The sequence below is a fragment of the Haemaphysalis longicornis genome, unplaced genomic scaffold, assembly GCF_048455015.1.
Source record: "Haemaphysalis longicornis isolate Haplotype H1 unplaced genomic scaffold, Haemaphysalis longicornis Haplotype H1 scaffold_10, whole genome shotgun sequence".
In the NCBI taxonomy this organism is placed as follows: domain Eukaryota; kingdom Metazoa; phylum Arthropoda; class Arachnida; order Ixodida; family Ixodidae; genus Haemaphysalis; species Haemaphysalis longicornis.
In genome coordinates this window covers 70,374,588-70,397,142 of record NW_027526204.1, presented here as the reverse complement: position 1 = coordinate 70,397,142, position 22,555 = coordinate 70,374,588, and the positions used below count along the sequence as shown (strand labels likewise).

At 45.5% G+C, this 22,555-nt stretch overlaps 1 protein-coding gene across 4 annotated transcripts in view; it reads right to left on the bottom strand.

Moving 5' to 3' along the window:
* The window catches only part of LOC144158723 (P-selectin-like), a 58,051-nt gene that overhangs the window by 20,630 nt on the left and 14,866 nt on the right, over positions 1-22,555 (bottom strand). For 3 of the 4 annotated variants that reach the window (XM_077689805.1, XM_077689803.1, XM_077689804.1), the window contains exons 2-5: positions 20,574-20,672; positions 16,487-16,708; positions 10,888-11,097; positions 4,094-4,297 (exon numbers count right to left, since the gene is read on the bottom strand). In XM_077689805.1, the coding sequence (XP_077545931.1) occupies positions 4,094-4,297; positions 10,888-11,097; positions 16,487-16,708; positions 20,574-20,649 (712 nt within the window). In that variant the 5' untranslated portion in view covers positions 20,650-20,672. The remainder of the gene's footprint in view (positions 1-4,093; positions 4,298-10,887; positions 11,098-16,486; positions 16,709-20,573; positions 20,673-22,555) is intronic. The other variant, XM_077689806.1, reaches the window with a different exon arrangement.

Here is a 22,555-nt window from a genome sequence, read left to right as displayed (position 1 = left end):
GGCGCACTCGCCCCAAACAGCACAGTCATTTGTGTTTTCAGGCTCGCTGTGCCGGCAATGAATTGATAACCCACCCAATTTAAAACTCTGGGTATAAAACATTTCCACTCAGGACGGCGTCAGTGCTCGTGCGGCATTCTATTCAAGGAGAAACGTATTTTTGAATGCTTCTTCCAGCATAGGCAAATGCGTTCACGCAAGTGCAAAACAAAAACAAAACTGGCTGCACGATCCAATCCATGATAACTTCTGCAAGCCATCGAGTGCCAATCCGAATCCAGATCTACTCACCATGCCCATTGCGGTGGACGATCGCAGCGCCAGATTCCTCTCTAGTTGTTATTGTATAAAGCTCTATGACCCGATCAAATCCTGTCCAATGCTCGCCAGCTAATTCCTGTATCGCATAGCCCAAGCCCCATCTCTGCCTCCGAACTTTCTCATAGCCTCCGATGTTTATAAAATACATAGCTTGCACTGACGTCACTGTAGCGGCCATCTTGGAGCACCGCTCGCACGGTGGAAGGCCGTGAACTTATCTCCCCCTCCGATCTCGAGTAGCACTGGGAAAGTGGAGAGCGGTACTCCAAAAAGGGCTGTGGGGACGTCACATGCAAGCTATGTATACTGTAGCTGCGGCGATGCCGCGACAAAAACGCATTTCAGTGCAGCCGTGGAACTTTTCTGTGCTTCGGCATTCAAATTCCCGCCAATGCAGGGAAAGTGGTGCCATCTGACTGCTTTACTTGGAAATGAAATGCGACGAAGCGGTGTTGCTCAACTAAACACTGACTTTTAGGATTTGAAATTTACAGTATATTATAGTTTCATGTATCTTACATTGGTCATTAAAGGGGCCATGAAGGCAAAATACAAGTTTGTGTTATTCGAAAGATTTCGTGTTCTATAGTGCCCGTAGCAGTTTTCAGGAAGCAAACGATGCTTCATTCACTGTGAAATTAATCAATTTAGGCTAAAATTTTGATTCTCACGCCAAAACGTGTGTTCAAACAACGTTTGCAATGACATCATAAGAACAGGTCTTTTAGCTAAACTTGGTGTGGAGCGGAGACTTGCTTACTGTTAGTCAACCTAGATGGCGCCACCACACCACAGCAAGTCGTTTTCTGCCTTTGGTTTGTTTGTGATCGTATATAAACCTGGCTTGTTTTTGTTCATGGAAAAAATCGTTTCGTGAAACATGGTGCCCGCTCGACAAATATGGTCACTTAAGACACTGTTGCTTGCGTCAATCGGCCAGTGTCGTCTGAGTCAACCCCAGAGCCCCACAGTGCTCTGCACCTAAACAAAGCATAGTGCACGCAGTACTAACAGCAGTATGCATCGGTACTTCTATGTTTACATGTGCTTTCGTAACTTGCACTGTTTGTCCGACCATTCTTACTGATATAAAAAGAATGTGCCCTAAATTTAAGTGCAAATAGCTCATCCGGCAAGCTTATAATTTAGGCTGTGGCTAGCGTTCCGTCCAGACGAAACGATATACAAGTGCTAAAGTTCCATCCAGACGGAACAGAGCGCTGCGGGTTATCCTTCCGTCCAGACGGAAGCAAAACCGGCTGATTAGACGCCGTGCTCACTCTTCAGATTTGGTGCAGAGGTTGCGCCTCAGATAATGGCGCTAATGTACCGGGTTCGATTCCCCCCGGACATACTTTTTTTCTTGCGCAGTTGTGCCAGTGTTTTGTAACAGCTAACTTCGTGCCCACTTTACAATTGACGTGGTGAGAGCAGTAGGCTTTGAGCCGCTCCGGTATACCGCTCACTAGAGCCAAGGCCGACTTATCCATTGCCAGAGTTCCGATCATCTGTAGTTCTTAACGGTGATCACTAAAACTGTTATTCTGGCTAGTCAATGAGCGGAAGCGGTTCGTTCGGCTGGGTAAATATCAAGAAAGCCTGTTTAGCCGTAGTTACTAAACTTTAACCGCGGTTATCGCAAACTGCGGTTTTGGCTGTTACACGCGAAATTTTAAGTGTGGTGACCGCGGTCACTTGGTTGTGAGCGTAACAAAAATAAATTAACACACTTTTAACTTCACAATAAAAAACAAAATGGAAGCAGTGTAGACAAAAGGAAACATCGTTAAAACAGTCGCTTCAGACCCAAACGCAACGCACTCGCGCGCGGCGAGATTTAGGTGAGGGGCTTCCACAACAGCTCGCAACCGGCTAGGTCTTCTCGCGCCTGCTCGGTGTTGGGAACTTTAGGCTTAGCGTCGCGGTGGATATTTGACCGCCGTTATCTTTACAACTGCGAATTTCAATCCATAGCACAATTTTTCACCACACTAACATTTACTTTCTCGCATGTGGAAGTTCTTTTCCGCGATCAGATTGATTTCGAAGAGCGTCGTTCAGCTGTTGCTGCCGTGGTCTGGGCCGGTTCCAGCCGCTTTCAGTGCCGTGCTAGCAGGAGCGCCGGCATGTTTGCAGGCTCGGCCGACGTGCGCACCGATCGTTTCAGAGTGAGTGCTAAAAACGCACCATGATTGCCTGCTTTGGCGAACGACGCCTGGAATTTACAAATTTAGCACGGCTTTTGTCGTAGTTGATCGGGTGGATTGGGAAACGAGCCGCTGCTGACGGGCAGTCGCGCGGACTGCGAGAGCGACGCAAAGAACGCAAGCGCCTCTTGGGGGCAGCTTTGGGGCACCCGCTATTTGAGAACTTTCGTCTCCTCTGAACGCCAGGTGATTTTTTTTTCGCCTCCGCTGATGCGCCGCCACTTGCATCCAAACGGACTTGTGTGATTTGGAGCACTGCTGCTGCAGGAACTGCGGTTAGCGTGACCGAAGTGAGGTGGCCAAGCTCAGTGTGCATTAACCACGGGTAACCGCAGTTTCGTCTGTCGTGTAACGCAGCAAACTGCGGTTTTGTCTAACCGCGGTTCACTTAACCGTGGGAAACTGTGCCCGTGTAAACCGCTTCCGCTCATTGACTAGCCAGAATAACCGTGAATTAGTGATCACCATTACGAACTACAGATGATCGGAACTCTGGCGATGGATAAGTCGGCCTTGGCTCTAGTGAGCGGTATACCAGAGCGGCCGGTTGAGTGCAAAATCAAAGCCTACTTACTGCTCTCACCGCGTCAATTGTAAAGTGGGCACGAAGTTAGCCGTTACAAAACGCTGGCACAACCACGCAAAAAAAAAAAAGTATGCCCGGGGGGAATTGAACCCGGTACATTAGCGCCATTATCCGAGGCGCAACCACTACACCAAATCTGAAGAGTGAGCACGGCGTCTAATCAGCCGGTTTTGCTTCCGTCTGGACGGAACTGTACAAATTTCACGTCGGCTCCGTTTGGACGGAACTCTAAGCTCTCAGTTGTATTTTGTCTGGACGGAAGGATAACCCGCAGCGCTCCGTTCCGTCTGGACGGAACTTTAGCACTTGTATATCGTTCCGTGTGGACGGAACGCTAGCCACAGCCTATAATTTATGCCTAATTTGTGTTTGCTTTTTCTGGCCTCTGCCAATCGCAGAGATAGCTGGTATGACATCATAGGTGCTGTTGGAGGAAATGAGCTAGTGGGTCGCATGGCCATTCCCTTTTTTCCTAATTATATAGGTTATTTGAGCGAAGTGTGTATTAAAAGTGGTGTCGGCATGATTCTAACGAGGCCACCTTTTGAATGAACCAAACTTGCATTTTGTCTTCACGGCCCCTTTAAGGCTAGCAGAGTGGATCCCTAGAGAAGGCTAGTGTTGCAGGGGGCGGCAGAAAGTTCGATGGGCAGATGAGATCAAGAAGCTTGCGGGAATAAATTGGTTGCAGTTAGCATAGGACCGGAATATTCGGAGATCCATGGGAGGTACCTTTGCCCTGCAGCGGGCGAAAGTAGCTTGATGACGACGATGATGATGATATCTTACACTACCGTGTGCATCTCCTGCACAACCTAAGTGAAGATGATACTTTGAAACTTTTATCTTTAGAATTGGAGCTTTGAGATTATAACCACAGAGACAATTTTTTCTCACAGTTTTCAAAGCCATGACTAGTTTTATGTGTCCGCATGGGTGTTCCCTCTGTGCAAAAGAAGGCTGCCCCCGTTGCACTCACGCATGCACTTGGGCGCCTGCCGGTTCCACTGGCCGTTGCTCTGACAAGAGAGGATCTTCGTTCCCCACTCGCTGCCGTCGTGGGCCACCAGGCGGTAGCCCGGGTTGCACGTCACTTTGATGATGGATGGGAAGTTGAACACCAGCGAGTCTGGCCGGCCGTTGGACAGTGAGCCACCGGGGAAAGGGTTGCCGCAAGACACACCTGTGGCCGTTACAGAAAAAAAAAAAAAAAAAAAGGGGGACACACACGGCATTGTAAATCTTTGAAGAGGCCACAAAGAGAAAATACAAGTTTGGTTTCGTAAAGGAGCCATGAAGAGAAAATACAACTTCGTTTAATTTGAAAGAACTAGGATTCAGCATCTCACTCAGCTCCATTACAGCCACAGATGTTTTTTTAACGAAAAAAAAAAAACCAAGCAGTATTTAAAAACTTTCAAATTTTGCGCCACAGTGACGTGTTATGAGCAAGAATGACATCATACAGGCCAACAATAATATATAATTTTCAGTGCGTTAACTGCACGTTAGCATTCAAGTGATGCGGTCAAATGGAACTAGAGGCTCCATTACAGACGTCCAGTCATGTGTCGTCGCGACTGGTCAGTTAGGCGGCCGCCAATCGCACAAACAAGGTTCCGTGATGTCGTAGAAAAGTTGCGGGAAATTGGCTAGGGGGTCGCGACTGCTTCACACGTTTTCTTTAGTATCTCCGTTATTTGTTCGAAGATTGCGATGATATTGGTATCATTGTTATTGGGACTAAGCAGTATTTCTAATAAACCCAACTTGTATTTTGTCTTCATGGCTCCTTTAAAAGGACTGCGTTGTCCTGGCAACAGTAATACCCAATTTTACGGGGGCACATGGGTCTTTGATCAAAATGTTTATTTTTACAGTAATAATGATGACAATTGAGGGACGCACATATTTGGTTTTTCGTCCTGGTTGTAGATATAAAATTTGTTTTTGTGTAAAACGACTACTTTCAAATTCATTCCGATTTTTATAATTGATTTTTCGACAGCTGTGAAAAAACTGCCTGAGTGATGCAGCTGAACAAGGTACCAGTGAACTGTGCACAAATCAAGGAGTGCTTTAAGACTAACGGTATCATTCTATCTGGTCTGTAGCAGAAGTTACAATAGTGCAAAGTTTGAGCTTCAAAGGTGGAAAAACTAGAAAAACCGGTTTTGCCTTCCACGCCTGAACTTCGCACCGTCGTAACTTCTGCTGCGCTGTGTGTGTCAAAAAGTTTGGTTTATGAGGCGGTTGCATTATGGATCTCTGTTTCCTGAATCAGGTGCCCAGTTGCTAGTACAGTAAAACCTCGTTAGTAGAGACACTTAAGGGACCTAGAAAACATGTCTCTTGTAACCAAGGTCTCTTGTATGTAATGTTGTTAACATTGCGAACATAGGAAAACAAACCAAACCGCCTTCATTCAAATGTCTCTTATAACCAATTGCGAACATAGGAAAACCAACCAAACTGCTTTTATTCAAATGTCTCTTATTACCAAGTGTCTCTTGTAACAGTGTCTCTTGTAACGAGGCTTTAGCACATCATTCTGTTTTACCTTTTAGCCTGGGTCATCAATTCATCCGTGCCTTTTTCTACGATGTATCAAAACCAACTTTCACAACTTTCTGCCGTGCTGCACCAAGGCTTAATCTTAAGACTTCCCTCCACCCAACATTTCCCGCCAAAATGTGAGGACACAAGTTTCACACAGCCTAGGTAAATCCACCTGATTTGTTAGGCAAAGGGCATCCCATTGTCTCGATGACCGAACAATCGCTGAAGCACACTCCCCATCTTCTCAGGCAAGATCACCGAAAATAATAGGGTGACAGTCATGCGATTCAAAAAGCACAACAAATTTTTCTTCTAGACAGGGCTGCGACAAGGCATACGCTGCTTTAGGGCAGCAAATGATAATGCATCAAAGGTTTTCCCTTCTATAGGCAGTAGACAAAATGAAGACTGACCAAGTTAGCTGAGCAACATTCGAAGTCATAACTTTTAAGGGCACAGGGCAAGCCCTATACTTCGCACGCATGTTTGGCCATTCGGAGGTACATTTTTCTCGGCATCTACTACAGGTATTTACATAATGCATACATCATTTTCTTTCAAATTTTACGCTCTTTCAACTGCACCAAAATTATTAAAAACAGACTAAAATTAAAATTTTTATTATTTTTTTTCGCCAGTACCTAAATTTTGGCTTAATTTAGATATCGAAAATTCTGTAACGAAAAAAAAAAAAAAAACGCTATGCACATATTTTCGATTCTGATACATTAGACGTGACAACTTATGTAGATGACAGGAAAAAAAGAATCAGCCAGTTATCCTGGAAGATATAGGAAATATCGGTACCTATGTAATTAAAAAAAAACTGTTTTGAGATAACCGAGTTTGAAGTAAGAATTAAAAGACATGAAAAACAATACTTTTTTTGCCACAAACACCACTCGAGTCATTTATTTAGTAATCACTAGCTTCGTAATCACTGTCGAAGTCATTTTTTTGCTTTTCAGCCAGTCGTCTGTCCAGCCTTGCCCATTTTGTGAACTGTCGTGCAAGCTCTGTTCGCAAAGTATCGTTGCTTGTGGTCAACCTCCTCTTTTAGCCACTTGATGGTGGTGTTGCACCCAGGGTTCAATCCAAATTATTCTGAAATGCCGGCTCGCGTGATGATACCATCATAAATGAAAGAACGGCATCCATTGTTGCAATATTGAGAGTGTGAAGCCCAACAAAGCCATTTTTTGGCGCGCGGCTCCGAAGCAGAAATGTGGAATATTGAACATGCACAGCATCTTTGGATTGCCTTGGCTGAAAAATCAGCTATGCAATGGTTGCCAAGCAATTTCTTAATACAGCTAGTTCCAGACTAGCATTTTTTTTAATCTGGAACTGTGAGTTTCTTGATATGAAAAAATGATGACAATAAAAACGGAGCTGCACATTCTAAAATGGGACGTGGTCACTTAGTACTTGTTTACAAAAAAGCTGTTTTTGAGCCAGATGTACAACATTTTAAGTTAAGTGCGATTATGGAAAATGTGCACAAGGAGGTGAACCTTCCTAATTGCGAAAAAAAAAATAAGCCACCTTTTTTTTATATTTCGCCTTACCCCTGTACCCTTTAAATGGCGAGTTTGCTTCCAATAACAAACGTGAAGGCAAAGTAGTGATTGCCGCAACAAGCAAACTGTGGGCAATTGGAACTTATCGCTGACACGAGTGTCATTCTTCACCAAAGTTGCACGACACATGCAACAAGACACAAAACAAGCTCACTGAACACAATATTCGGGTGGGACCAGACGGCAAATGTGAAGATCAAGAAGTTGCGTACACACATTCCTTAACGCATACACTACAGCCGCCATTAATGTATACACAAATACTCTCTCGCAACTATATATGATCAAACAGTACATAAACATTCCTGTGTGCTCAGCTAAAACCAAGGCATCCCTTTTAAGCAACTTTTTGAATACTTACGCCACCAGTAGGGGGGGTTATTAACTATAATGCACTTAATTTCAGGACTACAATTCTAAGAACACTCACAATTCAGCACAGAAATTAAAGACCATCTACCGTCACTTTTAAATAACTCATGCAATGGTTCATAATCTCGAATTATTTGAATAAATTATTCATTCTAACAAATAGTAACGCAATATTAATAAACTGGGTTAAATGCAATAAATAAAATCAACATTTAACTTTACAGGCACAATCACTTGATTCACCCTTGCCATTTTTCAACAAAACAGTTCTGCAAAAAAAAAAAAAAAGGAAAAGGAGAAAAGAGCTCTTGTGGTCTTCAGCAGTTTCCAAGTTAGTGGATAATGGAATGCCAATGACAAAGATAAAAGAACATCGTGGAGTAAACCCTTGCCATTAAATTGGCAGCTCGAAAAGAACTGTTTCTGACATCATCTAAGAAGCTTCAAGCCGCAGCAGCCTATACGACTGGGTCCATTCCAGTGACTCGGGGCTTGTGTATCAACTCCAACAACTTCTTGGGGGCCAAAAAAAAGTACCTACCATAAAAAGGCTAGCTCTCATTCAAGTAAATTTTCAGCCAATCAAGTATAATAAAGCCAACCCGTGTCAACTCTTGGTGTGCCAATGAAATCTGGCAGAAAAATACAAAGGGCTCTAAATTTCACTGAATCAAGTGACAAAATCGAGTTAACTGCGGTCGAATAAATCCATTTTACTAACAGCTCGAGAAATGCGCAGCACGGAAAATTCACTATAAAGGGAGTCGGGATAAGCACTTAAGGGGGGCCACTGGTCTTGAGGACCAACAATTTGCCAAAAAATCAATTTTCTGCATTAATTTTATTTGCAGTCTATAGGTCCCAAAGAATGTACCTGCAAAGTATTATAGCTGTACCGTAAGTATTTACAAAGCTATCACCATTTTAAGTTGGCTAAATGGCCATTTTCCCCTCCATTTCCGAACTTTGTGCCTTGTTTTCTCAAAACCAGTTTTTTTCCCATGAGGTCAACTGCCGGGCACAATATCTTGGGATGTACTGGTCGGATTTGCGTCATTCTTGCTGCATTTGAAAGCTTAAGAACTGAACAGTGCAATAAAACCAGAAAAATATAAAATTTCTTTGTACCAGTACAATTTTTTATGCATTTTATTTTACGAAAACATTGATAATTGATGACCTGACATTTCATAAGTTCAGAGCAATTGCAGAAACAGTGATAAAATTACTGCTGTGGTATAGTTGCACTCCCTGGTCCTTCTAGAGCACAAAGGAACAAGAATTATTCAAGTATATCATACGCAGATAATTAAAAAATTGCCCGAAATGGAATGACATAATGTGTTGCAAAACTCTGAACTTAGTATATAGATGAAAACTGACTGCCTATTTGTGCTCAGGATGCTAAAGCACACTTAATGTGCAAATTTCAAGGAGATTGGTTCAAAAATAACAAAAGTGTCTTCAAGACCAGTGTCCCCCCTTAAGCTCAGGAACCAAAGTTGCTTGAAAGCCAACTGAAACATTTATGGCCTACAAGCTCCACCTTTCACAGGTATCTGTTCGTGCAACCAATGCTAGAGACACTCCTCTGTTTTTTTTTTTTTTTTCCTTTCTAGAAATCCAGAAAACGCTGCCGCTGCTGGAGAAATTTGGGGCAATTGAGAGAGAAACTTAATGTTGCATTCATACAATCAGAAACCTGGACTGGAATTCAAGGGGTACCCATACAGTAGAACGGACAATTGGGCTAGTTGGTAGCTGTTCATCTTGAAGGTGGAAGCGCTCACAAAACAGGAACGAAAGTAGAAAAAAAAAAGTAGAAAGTAGCGCCGTGTTGTCTATGTTTTTTCTACTTTCGTCCCTGTTTTGTGAGCGCTTCCACCTTCAAGATGAACAGTACCCATACAGTCCATGAATAAAGGCGCACATGTAAGACCCGCCTCAGCAAAACTGAACTTTGCTTTCGTGAGGTCAATAAATGCAGAGCATGACATGAAGCAGTCATGGCTCGTATAGACAACCTAGGATATCGAAGAAGATGGGCTTCACTGCGAGTTTCTGGCTCATAGTATCTTTCACTGCAAGCTTAACCTGCCCAACTGATTCAAACAGATGCCAATATCTGTAGCCCGTGCTGCACCCCAAGCACTGTGCGCTAACGTAATTACTCGAAGCACAAGCAGGCCCCCATACACACAATTCATTTGATGTTTCGCGCGACGAATTCTCAATTCAACTTTTCAATATTTGCCTCGCTGCTGTATATTACTTCCTTCAAATATAACTGCCGCTAAAATACCAGTACTCTCTCGCCTGTAGTTTTTCTCGCTGAAAATGGAATAACACCCTCTCTGTCAAATACACTCAACACTAAACTCCAGCATCTTCCGTCAATCCAAGTCACAGCTCTACAGAGACTGAACAACAGATCATCACACGATTCATAGGCCAATGTAAAGTTTCGCGAGCGGCCAGTGAAAAAAAAAGCTGGTCCCGCTTTAAAAAAGATGGCAGCATATCTGTTCCTTTCGTTTCAAATGTCGTTGAAAGACGATAGTCCACTGGCGCCCTGCCAAGTGATTGCTTCCCTTCTCTTTCCTGCTGACCTCTCATGCTGGTACTCTCCCGTCTCCTTCCTCCCAAGATAACACGCTAGAGGTTCGCTCAAGTCAATTTAAATTTACCGCCTTCCACTGCTCCAAGTCGGGTGCCTCGATGCCAGCGCTGCCGTACGGCAGAGATGCGCGTGAACTGAGGCACCCTACTACAACGTTTATAGAACCACGTAGCTCTACTCCACGAGCGTTGCAAGCGGAACGTGGATCCCATCTAGTGGAACCTTTCGTTGCCGTTGCCGTTTGATTTGCTATTGCCGCCAGGGGGTAGCGCTGGCAACAGCAGGCGACGGTTTTCTGCCGTTGATGTAGTATTTCATTTGCTATCGCAAAAACCAAGCATCCATGAATTTTTTGCTAAATGAACACTGGAAATACCTCTTATGTATTGATTTACTGCCTGTATTTGCGTAATGTCTTGTTCATGTTCAACAATGTTGACAAGCATGAACACTGACACCAGGCTTAAACGTTTAAATGTGGCTGTAGTTATATAAACCTACTGCGCAGCATCTGTGTTGCTTTGGCCAGCTGGCTGAATCGAGTGGCAGACAGGCAGACAGACATACAGACAGACCAAAATTTCCAAGTTTAAGTAGCCCAAGAAAGACTATCGTCTTTAAAAAAGACAAAAGTCGACGGACTTGTCAGCACGGTGCACGTGGGCGGCTTGCTGCTCCAGTCCCCTGACTGCAGGCACCTGGCCGACGTTCTCTGTCCGTCGTCGCAGTCGAAGATGGCGATGGCGTCAAAGTCGTGGTAGACGACGCTGCCGACACTGTGACGGCCGGGCCCTATGATCCGGCCGTGCGGAAAGTGCGGCTCCACACATCCTTGCGGAAGTTGTGGCCGGCCTAATGCAAGGAGCAACACCGGGAAACAGAGTTGAGCAGGCCCTGCCCAACTGTCAGCATGCACCTCGGGCAAGGGCGGCAGATAGCATGCACCGCTGCGTGGGAGATTAGTCGCTCTAGGTGCACTGTGGCGAGGCTTTCATACGCAGGTCGGCAGGCTTGCGCATGCGTGCACTCGCTGACCACTCATGAGTGACAGGTACTTGGGATGGACCCACGAGTGACAGCGCCACTCGCTGCGAACCCCACTTAATGCTCTTAAAACAGCTCCTGTTAATTTTCAAGTAAACTGCAAAACTGGCCAGACTTGCTGCTTTTTAAATGCAGAGCATTTCTTAGCCTCGCCTGTTCCTGCGTCGGACGGTGTCAACAGTTCCGCGTCCGCAGCAGGTGCGCCTCTCCTTCCCTCCTCTCTCTCAACAGCAGCTGGCGCGCGCATGCGTCGTAGTCAGCCCGTTCGCTCCGTCGCGGTCTCGGCCTAACAGGTGCGTGATAGCAGCGCGGTGGGGCGTGGAAGGCCGCGCGCTGCTTGCGCATGCGCGCTCTCCCCCCCGTACTGCTCTCCCTCTACTGCGCGCGCTGCAAATATAGCGGCTAGCGGTCGCTCGTGTTTCCCTCACTGTGTTGCTCCTTCCTTCCTTCCTTCCTTGGTTGACGCTCGTGCCCACGTTTACTCGTGTCTGCTGCTCCAGCATCACGGAAGAAGCGATGGAAGCAACACTGCCTTCAATCAGTACTGAGGCCCCAATGCTCTGCATTTACTCGTGTTCCCCTCGCGGGAAGGCGCGGGAATTTTTTCACCACTGATTTCAAATATGGCATTATTTTTTGAGCAATTCAATTAGTTCTAAAGATAATTAGAGATAATTAGTCCTTTTTGGGGGAACATTAGACAAAACAGTGTTGTTGGTCATAAAACTGTAATCTTTACATTTTCCAATATTATGAATATTATAAGCGCAATATGAATCGGCTTTCTGATGCACCGCTTGGAACTAATTTGACAGCTCATTAAACTTTGGCGTTTGAAATGGGCATTCAAAATGATTCCTTGCTACTGGTGCCACCAAAGTTTAGTGAGCTGTGAAATTAGTTCCAAGCGGACCGCTCCGGTTACTGCACTCACCAGGGTTCATAGTATTGGAAAATATATAGATTACAGTTCTACGACTAACGCTGTTTCGTCTATTGTTCCTCCATAAATGACTATCTGTAATTATCTTGGGAACTAATTGACTTAATCAAAAAAATAATGGCATATTTGAAATCAGTGGGGAAAAAAGCCGCAAGATTTCCAAGCTTTGCAGAGTTTACTGATAAATTAAAAGGAGCTGTTTTAAGAGCAGTGTCCCCCCCTTTACGTGCACTCAGGAGTTTGAGCACCACTCAAACTCACAACTTGGGATGAAAGGTGCTGCTCCCTTTGAGTGGAGCTCCCACATCAGTCCCCACTTGAGTCACATTTGAGTGTGAGTGGCGCTTGCTCTTGCGAGTCCTTCCAAGTCACTCTCACTAACGACTGAGCCTTCCAACCCGTGGTTTGGTAACAGCAGGCCTTACAACGAAACTAGTGTGGACATGCACATGCAGCGGCAAAAGCATGCACACTGATAACAAAGATCTGTGGCAACAATGGAAGCACGTCAAACACAGCAATAGCTTCAACAGAAAAACTGCGTTAATGCGGGCTTGTCGGTACATACTTAGTTTGATAACAGCGCTAGGACAGGACACAGAGAAGGCGACACGAGACTGGGCGCTGACTAACAACAAAGGGTTTATTTCGCCGCAGCCCCGGGAAATAAAAACAATAAAACATACAAAATAATAAAATTGCGAAGGCAAGGGCTTGTCGCTACAAAAATGCACATGCGCTAAGATTACAATCAATGACTTAGGTAATCGTGCTCCTTTTTAGTCAGCGCCCAGTCTCGTGTCACCTTCTCCGTGTCCTGTCCTAGCGATGTTATCAAACTAAGCTTCAACAGAGTTGTGGGCCAAGTCTTTGGACTGAGCACCGTTACGAAGTTGCCTGATTTGTGCCTCTGTCTGGAGTTTGGCCACGTGTTACAAATCAATTAGCATGCATAGTTGTGCGTGACACTGGCGAAATCGAAACGTGAATGTGCAAATGAGCAAGCGTCAGTGAGCTAGCAGGTACGCAGGCCAGAAGCAAAAGCCTCCTTCTAGAGACATGCCTGCACGATGCTAGAGTGCAACGAGAGTTGCTTGCAGTCACAAATGAAGTTCGAACACTTCTACAACCAGTCAGCATACACATTGGCACCTCGCGTCGGTGAAACTGAAATGTCAGCTCACTTAACAATTAAGCTGCTTCCCTCAGCTCCATGCTTGTCTGAACAGCAAGACACACGCACACATGCAGGCACATTTGTGACCGCAGAACATGGCAGGGCGGCGATAATGCTTAGAGTCGCACCATTTCAAGTGACAGTGAACACTATGACGCATACACCACCTCGCAAGTTGTTGGCACCACGGTGAAACGGACGGCAGTTACTCGAATCTAACGTGCACCTTTTTTTTCCGGAAAAATAGGGTCCCAAAATTGCATGCGCGTTACAATCGAGTACAACTCAAAATTGCAGCGCCGTATCGCCATTGACGTTTCAAGATGGCTGCTTGACTACCGAACGCGTAGCCAGCGCTTCGTAGTCGGCGCATGTTCGCCTTTGTTGTCTAGTCCTTTTTTCCGTTCCTCTGTTCTTTTCGCCATAGAATTTCGCACTGCGAAGGCACGGCGGGTTCACCACGATGCTGCGTTTAAGAAGAAAGTAATCTTGGGCGCGGAAAGCGAAGGAAATAGGGCCGCGTCGCATGCGTTCAGTGTTCCGGACACTTGCGTGCGGGACAGGCGCAAACAGAAAGAGAAAATCTTCGCAAGAAAGGGGACACGGAAAGGGTGCAGCAGACCAAAGAGGGGGCGATATCCCCAAATAGAAGACCGGCTGGCAGAGTACGTGCAGCAGCAGCGAGCTCCTCATAGACTACAGTTGAATCCCGCTACAGCGAAATTGACGGGACATGCGAAAAATTTCGTTGAAGCGAGAATTCGTTGAGGGGAAATATTTGCCCCAACACAACACGGAAATGCCAGAAAAATAGCCCCGTATGTTTCCGTATCATTGGCAGCGTAATACAATGTTTAGAAAAAGTAGTGACGCGCAATAACGTCACGTTTATTCGGATAACAAACATACCAATGGCTACCTGTTTTTTCACTGCACGCAAAGAACGCGTTTCGGAGGGGGGTGAAGAAATGCAGGCGCAAAACGTATTGCTGTACAACAAGGTGTATCTCCTGAGCTGATTATTTGCAGATAGCTGCCAGGCCGTCGGAAGCCCCCTCTCGCTTGTGGAAGGAGCAGTGCCGTTATCTTATCCTCTGACCAAGCACGGCAGCTACTGACGTTGGCAGGCAAGACGCGCGCGCTTGCATTTAACATGACCGCGCGCTCGCGACTAATATAAGATGACTTGGCTTCAAGACCAAACACGCACACATGATTTTTGCTCTTGGCTATGAAGAATGGTAGAAGGAAAATGGCAAGGAAAGCTGCTCACAACGCATACATGACGGTGCCGTGTCAGCAGCGGGGCACATTCGTGCGATTTCAACGGGATACGGATTGGCTGTAGCTCCGGCTTGGTGAACTTGGCCTCCACCTCATGTAAAGACGGCCAGCCACATCGTTACCACCATCAAACAACGGCGTCCGCTATCAGTTTGTTTTGTTTTGGGTGGCGGTGTGGGCGCACGACGCATGTTTTCGGTGAAACTAAGCGTCCTGGATGCATAAAAAGTTACAGATAGCTGGCGCTATGCTTATTTAATTGTAAAATAATGGTTCAAACCCAGCCCAAATCATCGAAAATTTCGTTGAAGGGAAAGCAAGCCTGACAAATGGTTCGTTGTGGCGAGGACTTCGTTGCATTGACTTCTATGGCTAGCTGACGGGGAATTGGAAACATTTTGTTGAAGTGGAAATTTCGTCGAAGCGGAGTTCGTTGTAGCGGGGTTTGACTGTAGTAATGACAGAGCGGCCGAGGCAGCGACGGCGCTGCCCCGGACCGTTGTCGTGGTGACTGTCTTGCCGGCAATAACTGGCAAATTTCATTTCCTGCCACCTTTGCAATAAACCTTGCTTGCTCCAAGTGAGAAAAAGTTGCACTTTTGTATTCAATATTGAAAGTCTAGTGCGCGTTACAATCGAGGACATAGTGTTTTTTCTTCTTCGGACCGCAAAAAAAAAACGGGTGCGCATTACAATCGAGGGCGCGTTAGATTCGAGTAAATACGGTAGCCGGATGTCAACCAGGAAAGACCTGTCGGCCTGCGGTACAGGGCTGGGGAGCATAGATGGCGAGCGGCTTAGCAAGTGCACAGATGACAGTACAACACAGCGTCAGCAGGAGACAGAAGTGCAGCAATAAGGACTGGCGCAGCACGGCAGTGCAAGACGAGAAAGAGAAAGAAAAGCAGTAGAACATGACGGGAGAGTGAGATACCAGGGACAGTCGTAAGGCACTTCTTCACCGGATGCCATAAGAAGGAAGGAACTGTATGCGAGATTCTCGGAGGCCCCGTGAGTTTATTGCAAAAAGACAAAGACGATGAACACAAGAGAGAAAGCCCAAGCTGCCTGAGAGAAAGAACAGAGGAGGGCCTTAGATGGAACCAAGGGGACATAAGCCTTGGCCTTGGAACTTGGCACTCATCCAACAGCACTCAATTACCAATTAGAGCTACATGACCGCTAAGCAGCTGACATGGACGGGAAAAAAATTGAAGCCGTTCCACTCAATGTGAAAGCTGTCCGAGGTGTAGAGCAGTGGTTCGCCATAATGGGCTGTAGCGCCGTTATCCGCTCACTGCCAACACCCAATGCAATTCAAATTTCCCGCCTTCGCAGTGCTCGCCGCACCCCCTGCCTGAAACTGCATCAGCGAGAGTTCTGTTCTCTTTGCGCTTGCTTTCCCTCCCACATATGTCAGCGTTGCACTGCCACATTTTTTTCGCTTACTATCGTAAAAACCAACTTCACCAGCCTTCCAACTAAATGAATGCGGGCGCTGCCGCTTAATTACGTATATTTTGCCTCAACTGCACCTGCAGTTTTCTTTGCGCTAAACAACGGGGAGATGTATGACAAGCGCCAGCGGTTCACGAGTTTCGAACGCTTATGACTATATAAACCATTTGGCTTTTGAAGCCTCTGGGTTACGCCACGACGACAGCCGCTACGACAGAACGCTGCGTGACTCTACTTGGGTCCAACGAGTGAGCTACAACGACAAGGCGAGCCCCTAAATTGCTCTGCACTTAAAAAAGACTTCTGCTCCTCCCCCCTCCGCACCCACCACTCACCCACGCAAGTCAGTGGACTCTGACCACTCTTGTCCCAGCGGCCATTGCGGCAGACGGCAGTCCGGTACTGGGTCACGGGTCCCGGTGCCTTGGGGTAGAAGCCGCCCTGACACATGTACTGCACCGTCTCGCCCTCCCCGTAGGTGTCCTTGTTCGTGGCACCGTACACCGGTTCCGTGTGCTCAGTGTAGTCACTCAGGTCGTCATGTTGGCAGTCGGCCACTGCGGCAGACAGACACACACACGGGGAAATAAATGGAGCATGCTTGACGGGTTGCCGGCGAGAGAAGTTTGTTAAACTGAACTTTCCCATACGAAAGGCTCTTTCAACTCTTAAAAAACAGTGCACGAAAACTTGCATAAAGTAGAAGACAACTATACTAGCGCCGTGGTTGTCGTCTACTTCAACCCAAGTTTTCGCGCTGTTTTCTTTTCAAGCAATAATGAGTTGGACGTCAAGTTCTTTCAACTGAAATATTTTCATAATGGTGGGTGCAGTGACGCGATGGCGAAAAATTTCACGACAGTTCGTTTCGCTGAAAAGTTGGCTCGAGTGAACTTTGTTCAGGCGAAGTTGTACAGTATGTTGAAGAAGTCCGCATTTCTTTACTCCTCCCTAGCATCTTTAGTAGTGGCACGGATATTATGGAGCCACACTGGCTCACGATGACAACCAGCAATGTTTCCAACATCAGTGAAGGCATCTTTCCTCTTCCACTTCATTCCTTCATTTCGACGCAGGATGGTGGCACCATTTTTTGCGAGTCTGATGATGCTCTCAACCTAAAGAGAGAGTTCTCTCCTTTCTCCCCCAATGATGATGATGATGATGATAAAGGTACCTGAAAACTGCTACGTATTTCTAGAAAATCAGGTTACGGTGTTGATTTTGGGTCTCCCCAGAGGAGTTCCTACAAATCCCCCTCCCGCCGCCCTTAATCTGCTGCGAAGGTACAGAGTGCCAATGCAACACAGTCCAAGGTTCATTTGTAACAGAATCAGTTTTGCTGCTACGACAGAACGGCACAACTTGGCCTTCCGATTTGTTGTAGCCCCTGCCATTCCGCACACGTGTGTGGCACTTTCCGGAAGAGCCCCCATGCTTTTTTACTTGCCTGCTTGCTTCGCCAGACAATAACACCAGTTCTTAAATAATGGCAAAACAAAAAAAAAATTTTTTTTTTAGGGATGACTACACAAGGGTGTTGAGGCTTTCACTGTTGACTACTGATCCACTGCAATTATCCAGTTGATTGGCTATTCTTTCATCAAGCACTGGCCAATCTAACCCCTGTACATATCTGTTCCTGTGTAGGGACTTTTTTTTGTATTTCTGTAAATGTTAACCACACCATATAGTATCCTGAACACATGGCCATCCAGCGACGACAGCTGATGGTATAAACAATCCAAGGCGTTCCCACAAGCTAGCATTCACGCCCAGGTAACATCTCTGCTACTACATATTTCCCATCTTAATCTAGTTTAAATTAATTTAGACCATGTTCAGCTAGATCCGAGATTTTGTTCCAGTTTTGCGCTGTCATTTCATGCTAGTGCGCAAACCCGGCAATTATCGCCGAGATCTTGCCCCACCAGCTTTGAAACACAAACAGAAAGTCTTTGCTCACAAGGTTAACTATAACATAAGCATGCGTATGCCTTCAAATGAAGTGCATTTTTGCCGAGCCAACACAGCAGAGACATGCACTTCCACGAAGGAGTGACTTATCTACCAAATATTTCAGATAACAACAAAAAAAAAATTACACAAGAGGGGGGGGGGGGGGGGAAGGAAGGTGTTCCCATACAACACAACAACTCACATACCAGAGGATAAGATAAGCTAGGATGAGATACGATTTTTGGCCCCCAAACATCTGATAATTAAAGTGAGGCACTTATCAGCATGGCAAACGCCCTCCTTGCTCCAATAAAATAATCAATCAATCAATCAATCAATCAATCAATCAATCAATCAATCAATCAATCAATCAATCAATCAATCAATCAATCAATCAATCACTCAATCAGCACTGAGGTCAGTAAATCGAGCTAACGATGAGCTGTCTTTACGGTCAAACCACAAAACAGATTTCCGGTACTAATCCATACCCGAAGGAAATCAGTCCCTCCAATCGTGTGTCGACACGGGTGCAAAGCATAGCAGGTAGCAGCGTTCCTTGCCTATTCGGCTTGGCTAGCCACATGGCTTCTTTCCACTCTTGAAGCCAAAATCAACGAGGAAAGGGCAACATTTATTCATCTTGTTTGGCTTGCATGAAGCTTCTAATTCCTGACAAATAAAGCTTTTGGGGCTCCAAATTTTTATTCATAACGCAGCCTTAAGAGGGGACACCGGTGCTGAGGACATTTTGTTATTTTTTAAACCTATGTGCTTGCAATTTATTTACCGATTGAGTGTATTTTAACATCCTGAGCACTAATATGCGGTCAGGTTTCGTCTATGGGGTGCAAGTTTAGGCTTGTGCAGCATGTTATGCCACCCGATACGGGAAAATGTTTTCATTATCTATCTATGAAACAGTTGAATAGCTTTGTCCCTTTATGCTCTAGAAAGACCAGGGAGTGCAAGTATACCACAGCAGTAATTTTAGCATTGTTTCTGCAAATGCTGTAAACTTCATAGATATCAGGTCATCAACCAATGTTTCTGTAACACTAACTACATAAAATCTTGTCCTAGCAAAAAGAAATTCTATACTCTTGTGGTTTTATTGCACTCTTCAGTTCATAAGCTTTCGAATGCAGCAAAAATGATGTAAATCAAACCAGTACATCCCAAGATATTGTACCCGGCAGCTGACCTCGTGGGGAAAAAAATTGGTTCCGAGAAAACAGCGCACAAAGTTTCGAAACATTGGCAAAAACGGTCATTTAGGCGACTTCAAAGGGCGACAACTTTATGAATACTTATGATACAGCTATAATATTTTGCAGGTACATTCTTCGGGACCTGTAGACTGTTAATGCAGAAAATTGATTCTTTGGCAAATTTTCGGTTCTCTAGACCAGTATCCCCAACCCCCCTAATTATTCCTTACAATATTGTTCTTGCTTCTTTCTAACAATTAAACAGCTATAAATAATTTTTATATCATTGTGTGTTTTTTTTTGCAGCCCCACGCAACCTTTTGGCCTGTTAATAAGCAGTGGCAAAAACAGGTGGAACGCCTCTACTCGGTACACGATGGTGCGCTTGCTAAAGCCCAGGTCGCCTAGATACTGGCGCCAGATTTCTCTAGAGGATGTGTTACACCCGCGCCACACGTGCACGAAAAATGAAATTAAGTGCTTAATGCCTTAAGTTCTCATGCCATTAATTCGCTGCTACATACAAAAAATCTAATGCCATTCGCTCTAATGCCCTTTTTGGTTTAAGGAGTTCCGCACAACTGATTCGCCTTCACGAATGCCTTAAATCTGCCTACTCGCGAACGTGATGACCACCAAATGAAACCAAGAGAGAGAGAAACAACTTTATTGAATCGCGAAACTCTCAGCACTAGAGTGTTGACGCGGAAACGTAGCTGAACTTCGAAATAAGACAGTTTTTTGGGCACTCTTGGTGGCGAAGTTTTGAAGAAGACGAAGTTCACTAAAACAGCGGCAAAAGGCAGAACATCACATCACTCGCGGTTTGGAATTTTTTGGATTTGGCTACTGCTGGCAGGCGACGGCAGCTGCTGAAGCCACTTTTAGAAACGGCTCACATTAAGAAAGCAGCACTATTTCTCGTAACCCTTTCTTCCACAAAAAAACATTTTAACCTTTGTAAGATGTTTTTCTCTACATTAACGACTTTTAAAATATGAGTGAATTTCTCTTTTTTGCTATGACCACCATCGTTCCTAACAAATTGAATGCCTCTGCGTTTTCCCGTGTAGCATGGCTCGCCCTATTAATGTCATTCAGTATCTTAAGGCCTTGAATATTTAATGTCATTTTTCGCGTACGTGTGGCACGGGTATTATTAGTACGAAACGCTATGCAACAAAATTACCCGGTTGCCCAATACAACACGGCGGTGCCTCCAAACGAGGCAGAGGGGTGAGAAAGGCAGTACCTGACGGCAGCACTTGCAGGGCGAGCAGCAGGATGACAGGCACCAGGACACCACCCTGCCACCCGTGGGGCTCCATGACACCGCCGTTTCCGCCTCACTCTGCAAGGCGACGAAGAAGGGGAGGGAGATGGAGGCCCGAGAACAATCCTTCCAGGAGACAAACTCTGCGCGAATAATAGAAGTGACTTCGCGAAAATGTGAAGAACCAAAAAGGATTATACTCGGGCACGAGTTAACAACGGCAGTAACAGCTCGTGCAGTGTTATCACTCCGCTGAAGCGACAGACCCGAATGTCAACGTGTGCGTTTCGAAAGGAGATTGCGCCTACTGCGCTACATCGTCCGCTTTTCCTCGCGTATTTTGCTTGGCGTCACTGCAGTAGCTTGTAAGCAGATTAAGTCCAAGAAATCGCGTTCAAGACACCCACAGTAATGCACTCTTTGCACTGCACTGAGGAACAGCTGGCTGCGGTGATGAGGCACGGGGGCAACCTCTGTTGTCGCTTTGAGGTTGTACCCGAGAATAGTAAAACATGTTTTCAGTTTGCCAGAAGATTGTGTACACTAACAGCGATAACTGCTCGAAAGCCGTCTTGAAGAAATAAATTTAGCAAAAAAAAAAAAAAAGCTCCAGGCCAATTCCCATTTTTATTGAAGCAGTCAAAACGGACAATGGTGACAGCTAATGGCTTCATTCACAGACAAAAATGGGCACCCACTTCTGAAGTGATCTCAAATGCGACACGCAGTGGATGACACTTGCAGTTGCTCTTTACGAGAAGGATCGTTACTTGTAACTGCCTTTTACGGAGATGAGGAATCACGATGACGATGTTTCAGGGAAAAACAGCTGCACGCCATTTTCGATGCCTTTACCAGACTCCCTCAAGATGGGCGTAATAGCAATTCTGGTTTTAACAGTGGAGAGCCGTTTAGGCTCTCGGTTCCGCCGTGGAGCGTTACCAGAAAACTATCATCATCGGCGAGGTACAGAGGGTGAAAATGCGAGGCCAAGGAGTGGGAGGGAAAAGTGGCGAGGAGGAAAGGAGCCCACGAGCAGGTGTTGAGGGTGTGCGCCTCAAAAAAAAAACAACAATGAAAAGAAGCGTCTCGTGGTCGGTATCGAACCGGGGCCCCTCGCATTATGAAACCAGCCTCTACCAAATTTTGCTATCATCGCATTCGGGGCGCACAGCATTTTGCTTTGGGTTCGTAGCACAGAGATAACGCAGACTTCTGTGAGTTGAAACATATTTTGGCTTTGGACTTCGGCAGTTTCAATTTTGGTTGATTGATCGATTGTAGGGTTTAACGCGCCGACGCAACGCAGGCGATGAGGCGCGCCGTAGTGGAGGGCTCCGGATTAATTTTGACCACCTGGGGATCTTTAACGTGCGCCGAAATCTCGTACACACGGGCGTTTTTGCTTTTCGCCTCCATCAGAAAAGCGGCCGCCGCGGCCGGGAATCGAACCCGCGACCTCGTGCTCAGCAGCGCAACGCCTTAGCATGAGCCACTGCGGCGGGTCCAGTTTCAATTTTGGATTTAGGTATGTGGATTGTGGACGCACTTTGATTTAAGGGGGCACACTGCTCTTAAAACAACTTCTTTTAATTTTCAAGTAAACTTTGCAAAACTGGTCAATCGTGCTGCTTTTTCTACAGCAATTTCATATATGCCATTATTTTTTCAGTCGGTCAATTAGTTCCCAAGATAATTAGAGATAATTAGTCATTTTTGGAGGAACAATAGACAGAACAGTGTTGGTCACAAAACTGTAATCTTTATATTTTCCAATACTATGAACCCTGGTGAATGCAATAAGAAAATGTTGATACACCACTTGGAACTAATTTTACAGCTCATTTTAAACTTTCGTATTTGAAAAGGGCACTCAAAATGGTTCCTTGCCACTGGTGCCAGCAAAGTTTAACGAGCTGTAAAATTAGTTCCAAGCAATGCATCAAAAAACCGATTCTCCT